We start from the raw sequence: 10,306 nt of genomic DNA on the forward strand, positions 1-10,306 counted from the left end.
GGTGGGGGGGAGGTTATTCTTTGTATTTTGCTATATTTATGTTGGTTTTGTAAATGATATAATATGATCTATTTACTGATACTGATAACAAGCTCTCTTTAAACTTTGACAAGACGGATTGCAATAAATCTGCTTCTAACGTTCATGTCACTTCTTGTGTTCATACCATCAAAAGATCTACTTCAATCAATTATCTTGACCTTGAATTGTAGATGGTTAGTGAACACTGAAGCTGATAGTTCACATTGAGCACCATGATGTCTAACATTATGATGTTCAACATCATGATGATCAGATGTTCAACATCATAATCTTATAACTAATTCTGTTATTAACAAAGTTAATTCTATACTAGGCTTGGATTTGTACAGGAATGTCAAATGTTGTAATCCGAAAATTACTCTGCACGCTCTGCTTTACACTACGTTTTTTTGCCACTTTAGCACCAGTGCTCAGTAAACATCTTATGACCATGCATTTTCTCCATGTTATGACAGAGCAGTAGCGTATCTACAGTAGAAATGGTGACTAATGGTGGGGCGGGGGTGCGAAGTTGAAGTTGAGTTCGATGATTAAGTGAAGGGATGCTAGCTTGAAAAATAAGATTATATGAGGTGATTTTTTAAATACTTGAGCTTGATTTTGTTTGCTTCGAACATTTTCAATAGGTGCAGGAACTTAAAAGGGGGTGGGCAGGGGAACCACCCTAGATGCCCCACTTACCCCTTAATAAAGGATGCAAAATAAACATGCTTGGTTTATCCTGGTAAGGAAGAGCTTCGCTAGTATTAATAGGGTTAAATTTCTTCGAATTCAAGATGTACCGGTATCATAATACTGATGCCTGAGGTCCCCGAATTCGTTCTAAATAAAACAAAAAATTGAGCGAAAATGAAAAGTATATTCAAATGTTAAATTACTGTATGAGAGTGCCATTTCCGGCCATCTAGAGGTGCCATAATCATATATTGGTGGTTGGTGGGGCTGACCCTCCACCTGTGAACGTCCCTCCCTCAGCCTCCTTCCTATTTCAAATTCCTAGATCCGCCACTAACTATTCACTATTTTATTTGGTGTGTCTACGTAAGGTATGTTTATACTTTATTCATTTATTTAATTATCAAAAAAGTATATTTCAAATATCACTCAGTGTAAGCCATTAATGGCAAGACAAAAACATATGTTACGAGCACATCTACTGAGTCGTCTATAAATATCACTAATTATACTCACTGCACTTGCAATAAAGAATATATAACTCTTCTTTATGATGACAATTTACACATAAAATATAACGCATTTAAGTTAATGCCGACAGCCAGGACAATGAATTTATGACATCCATGCAATTTATCCGGTGCAAACTGGATCTTAATTTAGTGTTGTCTCGCGCTTATTTCTGAGTGATAATGACCAGACTAATCTGAATCGAACTATCGAACAATTTAGAGGACTTAATTCTAGAAAAATTTGCAGAGATTAAAACAATCTATAGGATTTCAGGTTGAACGAGGATAACATAACAAGAATTAAGTGCTGTTATTAATTTTAAACGTATTATTCAGGAACATTTTAATAATCCAAAATGTATTTGCTTAAAATGTTTTTATAGTAAAATTTTATCATTTATTTAAATCTTAATAAATTGAAACTTTAAACTGTCAAACTTTTTAATGTTTTAAATTGAATTTTTACACTTCATTGCAATGTATTTTATCGTCAATGTTTAATAAATTTTATTCGTCTTTTGCAGTTTTTTTTTTTTTTTTTATCTTGCTGATTTTTTTTTACTTTTGGGTTTTGTTTTTAAAATGAAAGGACTCTAACGGAAAAGATCTTTTACCTTTCTTGGGTCATCCTATTTCTTGGGTCATCCTATTTCTTCGTTCAGTGTAAATTGTTTACTTTGTAGATATTTATCATCATAATCATATTCATCATCATCATTACAACAACATCGTCATCATCATCATATCATATTCATCATCATTTGATATACCAATGATCAAGACATGTTTACATCAATGTTCCTTATGCAGTTGATGTTAATGTTTCGGGATCTATAGGCCTCGTGTCATATCGCCAACGAGACGATGTCGTCCAACTAACTGACATCATATATCAAGCGACCCAAGGAGTAGGCCCTACTTCGTTTAGAGTGATGTAATGTTGGGTTGGGAATCGACAACAGGTCCACCTTCTGTTGACTAATGTATTGATCAAATCGACGTAATAACACAACTTTTTTACTTTTAATTTTTAGGCAGACAGTTTTTCGTTGTGTTCAAATATCAAAGCATTATCAGTCAGACGTTGTAGCATGGACACAAAGAAAAAGCATAGCTCACAGGCTGTTGCTATTGCAAAATTTATTTCAAAAACAAGTCTACAAAAATTTGCGGCAAACTATTACAGCACAACACGTAACAATGATGCGTATACCATGGTACCCTGTTGCCGTATTCTCTGCTTAGGGATACGACAATGAATGCGAGTCTAGACACGGTAACCGGGTGCGATGGTTTGGTTCAGTTTATATGGGTACTTTTATATTAATATTGATTTACCTAGTAAAGATGTTGAAAGTTACGTTGGAATGCAAGACCTCTAGAAAATTCACTCGATAACAATATGACCTACATAAAAATCGTCGTAAAAATATCTACACCAAGCGCTCAAAGGCAATAATAATGTAAAATGAATTCATACGTATAACAATTATTTTACGAGTAAATATCGATTTATATATAAAATGGAATGATTGGTTAGGCAGTTGATTCACATTGTTCAGAAGAAATCATTCATTCATCATATAAACGAAAACTGGGCACGCCCTCCTGGAATTCATTCATCATTATAAATGAAAATGGGGCACACCCTATGGAAATGATTCGTCTGAGTCATTTCTTTCTCCGATGCTATCCATAATTTTTAATTAGGCCTATGCCTATTCCTCCGCCAGCCGTACAAATATCCAAAGCAACGATAATATATAAGCCTATTACTATAGTATAGATAGGCCTATACACGATTATATACTGTATCGGGCAGATTTACTAAATTTGGCAGATTTTAACGTACACTGTATAAGCAAAAATTGTGCATTTACCGGTACATTAGAATATGACAAATTAATACTGTATTGTTCCTGAGGTTTTCTTTATATACTTCTAGACGTTTAATAGTTTGTCTGTACTTTCCAGTACCGTACCCTGTCAATGACAATCACATGTTTTATTAGAAGACGTTAACAACAGCATAACAACCACATAACAATTTGTCAATAGACTACCGGTACCACTAATTTAACCTGCTATACATTTCTAATCTATACACATAATAAATCACTACTGATAAAGAACAATATAGTTTACTTTTTGGAAAAGATATCAAAACAACAAGTAATGTTTTCTCCAATCGTCGAATTTTTAAAGTAGGCCTATACCGTAAGTAATTCGTTTTCTTCAACTTCTATTTTTCATTGTTAAAGTCAGTTTACCCTAATAATACCTTACTGAATTGTAAACAAGTTAAGTCATGTAAAAAATAGGATAATTTCTTATGTAGGTCTATGCGTATACTTTCTAATATGCCTATACTGATTTTGTTAACAACATTCTTTGTAGTTGGCAACGATTTATACTACTATAGTACAGTGCTATTATTTTACGTAGGCCTCAGCTGCTTCATTTAGTATAATTGCTCATTCAATTGTAGGCACTACCGGCTCGGAAGGGGAAATGGTTTCGGTATAGTGTCCATCATCAAAAGACATGGGCCTGTCAATTGTTTATGAACTATTTATTATGCCTATTATATGTATATGTTAATATCAGAGATCAGATAATAAAATAACGACCATCTAATTCACAATTTCGAACAATCTAAATATTGCGGGAAATAAAAAATATCGAAAATCTATCAATGTACAGTAATACCATATAATTGTTCTTCAATAAGTATTACCCATGATTGGTTGTGAAAGACACGTTGCTCATTAGTATTCGTTTGAATCAAGTGACTTGTCAATGAAATGAGGTACATTGATTAGGATGGTTTAAGCCTATCGCCAAAACGTACGATGCTTCAATCAATATAATGTTCTTAATGCTAAACAATGATCAGCATATGATCAGATGTGTCATTCATCGTGATGTAACCTTAACATCTACTGTACAAACTTCACTTGTCGAATTTGATAGTCACCTCAGTTATTATTAATATCAATTATTCCAAAAAATAGTGATTATTAATGTTCTAGTATTGATTTTGTAATTCCAATGCCTTACAAAGAAAATCAAGAATGGTGCACAAAGAACATTAAGATGACTGGGCAGTAAAATGCATAATCCATCATGACAAATGCGATGCGTCAGAGTCTAAACTGATAATTTAAAGTTAATACATGTTAGTCAAAGCACATAAAAATGTATGGAAAATCGAGTAAGAAGTGTAGTAAACAAAAATTAAATTTATCGTAAATTGAAAAAAATAGCATAAAGTTATGTTATAGGAGTTTTTCACCTTCAAATTATTTAAATGCATTAATACAATAATAGTAAGACCAAACTGTTTCACTGCCAGTAATAAACAAATACCTGCATCAAACATAAGCAGTTACTGTAATTTTCTTTTCATCATGTTCTTTCAATTTCTTTTCTTCACAAGTGCCATTAGCTTCAACGGTGGCTCTTGTCAATTTCTTCTCTTCTGTCATTAGATTCAACTGTTCTACTTTCAAATGGCTACTCTTTTCTCCACTTTTTTCGGAGTCATTCCTATTAAGCATTGACTTCATACGGTTTATCGAGTTTCGTTCATATGGACGTTATTTGGAAGCTGGCTTGAGCTAATGAAGTTTAAGTTCCATTCCAAGAGAAGCCTTTCGACATCGGCGTGTCACCTGCCGTTCTCTGCGAAACTGAACAGCAACCATGATGTTGACATAATGCGCTCAACGTTGAGCAACGTTATCCACACCAACTGGAGCGTTATTTATGATGACAACGTGTGATGGTCCAGCAGTAGATCTAGCATGGGAAACGTTTTTACTAACGTTTAGAAGTCCATCTTCTCTCCGACTAGAGTCTGGAAACTTATCGCTTCTCTGTGAATGCGATCCGAATGGCTCTGGTGTCTCATAGCAGGGCAGAGCAGTGTGAATAAGCTTAGTAACTCCTTGCCTGAAGTCTGGTAATCGCCACCAGTATGCTAAGGGATTGAGAGCGGAGTTAAGAAGACCAATACACAAACAGACGTAAAAAGCCACGGTCCCCCGGAAGCATCTTGCTTCGTGAGTGATGATATAAAGCGAGAAGTTTATGCGAAGAACTTCGACTGCCCATGGTAACCAACAGGTGGAGAAAAGTGCAACAATTAGCGCGAATGCCTTGACAACACGCTCTGCTTCGCGCAACTCATTTCGCTTGCTTCCAGATTTTCCACGCATTCGTCGTTCATGACGTCTGATCTTCAAAAAAATGGCACCATAGAGTATGACGACACCAATCGACACAAATATCATAAGCCATGGTCCTAGATTTAATACGATGAGAATATATGCCTCTGTGTATGATGAAAATGGCACAATAACAGCAAGAGGAAACACCCAAAAACACACGCATGTGGTGATTATTCCCCGCTTTGTAACGATATCTCTGTGTTTAGTTGGCGCCCACACAATAATGATGAATCTCTCCATAGCTATTGCAAGAACAGTTAAAAGAGAAATTACAACAAATGTTGAACCAATGGCATCAGTTACTGATGCACCGACTAGGACCTGAATAGGCATCATCAACCCTGCCGAGAGATCCGTCAAAGCTAAGTTAAATACAAATATATTTCGTGGGCGACGAAGCTTTCGGTAATGAAGAAACGTCGCAACTACAAACGTGTTGCCAACAACGATCAAAACACAAATGATAACGAGCGAAATGAAAATTGCTTTCAGAGCGACGGGATTGTCTGCGACATCGCTCTCGTAGATATCAGGCATTGTACACTTCGCTAACGCCGTCGAATTGCGGCCTGTTACATTCGTTGTTGCCATGTTCATGCGTAGATTTTCTTTACAATGTTTTTTTCAAAGACAATTGCCTAAACTTCTTGACGATACGGTCACGAAATTGGATACTGTTGCACTACCGGTAACGTGCGTTGACCAATGTTGAACCAATGGCATCAGTTACTGATTTTGTACTCGAAAATCTCTACAATTTCCGTAGCTTTGAAGTTTGAATAGGCCAACTATTTTGAAGTTCACCTTGGACTTAAGTCTTTATTATTCGTTACTACTGTATATCCTGTTGTTTTTTGTTTTTTGTCGGTTCTGGGCACCCGGTAAAGCTATAATAAAGAAAACATAAAGATTTATTTATGTTCTGAAAGTTATCAACATAACAATTAAGAACTCTTCAATAACAATAAATAAATGCATGCATGGATCAAATAAGAAAACAACACCGGGTTGAACGTAGGGCTACCTATTGCGGTTTACTGGATTAAATGCATTGATATTGTTTGTAAGCTGTCTAGGCACGGTAAAATCTTACAACTTGTCGGCCCCCAAAATATGTAAATAAATAGAAACTCAGGAAAAGAAAATAGAGCACGATTGAGCCAATAGTAAACACGCATGCGTAGGACTATGAACCAACATACCCTGTCTGAATACAGAGTTCAGAGGATCTTCAATGATTGATTTTCCTTATAGTAGTATAATAGCTCCTTGAAAATAATACTGTATTGACTTACAAAATAAGAAAAGCATTATTGTTTGAAGGTTTACATGGTGAAGTAATAATATAGGCTTAGTAATGTTTGCAGTACACCACGTAATGTAGTTGAGTTCTTATCTTAAGATGACGATGATGATGATGATGATGTCGACAATGATGATGATGATAACGACGAAGATGATGATAATGGCGATGATGCTGGTAAAAAAAAACGCGGTAGTAATAGCAAAATCGCGGGTTGCCTATCGTTAACCTATATTAATACAATACTGACCAATCAGAACCGCCAAAATAGATGCAGAGTACATAATATTCCAATCGGGTCAAGGACGATTCAAAGAATCAAAATTTCATATTGGTTCATTCCCTTTCTATATGAAGACCCGATTTATATGAAATTTAATATGAAATTTTTATGGTATGGAGTAATCCCCTCATTTAATTTGGTAGGTTAATACTGTACAATAATAATATTAATCATAATATGATATAGGGTCTATCTATATCAAGGTTTTAAGACGAATTCTCTCAGTCAGTAATCAATATTGGCAAATATGGCATTACAAATAAATGAAGTATTTCTCACACCTGCAGATATAGCATTGGCTATGCCTAACTGTATCACGGTTCAAATCAAATTGTACACAATGGTCGTCTTTCGAGCAACCTGGTAATACTCGATGAGGAGGTGTAACCTCAGATTTCAGAAACGAGAGAGGCGTACAAAAGAGCATAACTTACAGTAAGAATTGAGACTTAATAAGAAATAGGGATGTAAAATGAAGAAATAAAAAAACAAAAAAAAAGTAAAAATAAAAGATGATACGTATGAATAATGGAAAGTGATATACAGTAATTTAAAGGGAAAGTCGGAAGTAACGACTCGGAAAAAACATTTTTTACTGTATGCCTACTACAATATGTTATATTTACCAGAGATTAAAAAAGATTAGAATCCAAGTACATTTAATTTTATGTGATGACATAACTAATGTCGAAATATTGAATCCCGACACGATGGCGTGCATTTCGATACTTGGAATATGTATTATACTATCTTATCTGAGATTAATCAGTGGGCCTTTCGGAAAGTACATTTCACAACAAAGTACAATACGATTAAGTCATTAAAAAGTACTGCGATAAATGATATCGACCCTGAAATATTTGCAGAGCTAAGCCTGGTTCACGTCGAACTTTATCTAGATATACCCGTCTTGAAACATGATCCCCTAATTGCGTTCGATGCCAAGTTAGAGCCAGATAAACAGCCAGCCAGTTTCAGGCCGTCGACGTCACACGGTCGAAAGGCTTGTTTAATAAAACACCTACTGTATTTTACGAACCTCTAGTACCAAGTGGTATTCGTTCAAAAAAAATTGTAAACTACTGTAGAGAAGGTGTGAGTTTCCACTACCTAACCTAGCCGACCAGTATGAACCAACGACCAGTGCAGCAGCGTGTTCTATCGCAATCTAAGTAGTAGTAAACTCCTGTCCTGTTTTGTAGTTTTTAGATCGCTCAATTGTGTTGTTTACATGCACTTCGCGAAAATCTAGCTTCGCGGTGTCAAACAAGTTGCTGACTTCCACACACTTTTTTATTTCGTCATCGTAAACATGTGCGCTCATTTTAACTACTGGCGTTGGTGGTAGTTCATTGAAATTGAATTAATAGCGACTATTATAGCAGAAATAGAAAAGATTGAATTGTCAATAAATAAATACAACAAATCTGATTTTATTATTAAGAAAAATATACATTATCACTTTGAAAAACGTGCGCAATCGGACTTTTTAACGTTATTACTTGGTCGATGATGCAAGGGCCAAAGGTCATTGGTAATATCGACTATTCGTAAACGGACGTTTGCTGGGTGTTTACCCAAAATATTACAAATAATTTCTGAAAACCAGACTAATGAGACTACTTCGATGCTGTTGTTAGCATTGTTGAAGTACGTTGTTGCCAGCCAGAAGATGATAATGGTGGTAGAATACAACAAAGCTGGCTTAGATACCTACGTTACGTAATCGTGTCCTTGTAATCCGAGCCGACTTTACCGTTAAGCAAGTTAATTTACCGTTATTCTAGTAAAGTTAAGTCACTTAACTTAAGTGACTTAATTCCTTTAACTAGCTATAATTGAGTGGTTCACGTCGAACTTTTAACTAGTTAAGTAGATGTATATCTAGATAAAAGTTCGACGTGAACCAAGCTCTACTCCACAAAATAGCGTTAACTGAACGAATGCCAAAAAAGAAGTTGAACATGAACACATTTAGCTTAGTTTACTTCCTCCATTCCTCAACACTTAAAATTAGTTTAGTTTAAACAAATTCCTCTACATTTTGATTACACTCCGAAGCAGCATGGAGCGGTAAAAGCACAAATGTAGGCATAGGGCCTGTGTTTTTGCAATCAAAAGTACAGTACCGTACTACACTGTAAAAACAGCGTGGATCATTTAAACACAAAGCTCCACGCAATGTTGTCCCGTTTTTGGTGACACGTTGAAAAGCTAAACGTGTTTAGACATAGCTTAATATATCTAGGATCTTGACGTGTTTAGCATTTTTAGCAACATTGCGTGGAGCTTTGTGTTTAAATGCGCCACGCTGTTTTTACAGTGAAGTAGAAGAATTTCTCTACGTGTACAGTAAGCACTTTTTGTAGTTCAGTCGGCTGAACTGCTAACAGCTCCTCAGCCACTGTGTGCGCTGAACCGTGAAGACCTTTGGTTCCTGGTTCAATTCCATCGCCGCTCTCCTTGCATTCTCATACAAAGGGCTGAAATGCATGTTCTCATTGGATGAGACGTTAACCATTGATCACGTGTGCAATATATTGCACATTATGCCAACAAGGCCTCTATGAGCTTTACACTTTAAATTAATTACCCCGGGCATTGGATCAAGCACCTACTGTATAGAACACTTAAAGTTTTCTTCTTGGTGTACACCACATTGATGGTTTTTTTACAGTGAGATTATGTAGGCTTCAGTTGTCGCCGTGTAGTGTAGCAAGAACTTGGTAATGCAGTAAAATAAAACAAAATCCCAAACATGATAGAAACTACGCTTCTGGGTCAAGAGGAACACGGAGCTGGTCATCGATAGGGGCACTCATCGTCCCAACAGTCAACCATTTTGCCACCCATTGTCTCCACCTTTAACCCTTTTATATATATACAGCACTTGAGAGATGCGGCGAGGACAATAGATTACACTTTTTTATAAGAACACATTTTATAAGAACACTGAGGCTAAAATTGCTTAAAAATTATGAACAAAATAAGAACAAGTTGAGGCTAGGGTAAAATGTCAACTGAGATTTTTTTTTTTATTAGAAAAACCAACAAATTTTATCTGTACCTTATGTGCGGTAGGTGTGACTATGTAATATTATAGTACAGTACAGTAATATACTGCTGCAAAATAATTTTCGATCTTTGAAAAGAGTGTAAAAATAAGAACAAAATAAAACCAGAGCCTTGCAGGCGTCAACGTTCCTATGCATGATACACGACTTTTAGAAGTATATATACGTGTATATATATATATATA

General features: G+C 35.6%; 1 protein-coding gene across 3 annotated transcripts in view; it reads right to left on the minus strand.

Annotated features, from left to right (window-relative positions):
- Nucleotides 1–2,354: 2,354 nt before the first annotated feature.
- Nucleotides 2,355–10,306, minus strand: part of LOC117108344 (mu-type opioid receptor-like) — a 17,958-nt gene continuing 10,006 nt past the window's right edge. For all 3 annotated transcript variants that reach the window (XM_033250334.1, XM_033250333.1, XM_033250332.1), the window contains exon 2: nucleotides 2,355–6,348. In XM_033250334.1, coding sequence (XP_033106225.1) covers nucleotides 4,955–6,058 — 1,104 coding nt within the window. In that variant the 5' untranslated portion in view covers nucleotides 6,059–6,348 and the 3' untranslated portion in view covers nucleotides 2,355–4,954. The remainder of the gene's footprint in view (nucleotides 6,349–10,306) is intronic.

This window comes from Anneissia japonica, unplaced genomic scaffold, assembly GCF_011630105.1.
Source record: "Anneissia japonica isolate Jap-2015-1 unplaced genomic scaffold, ASM1163010v1 scaffold426_len1935630_cov189, whole genome shotgun sequence".
In the NCBI taxonomy this organism is placed as follows: Eukaryota; Metazoa; Echinodermata; class Crinoidea; order Comatulida; family Comatulidae; genus Anneissia; species Anneissia japonica.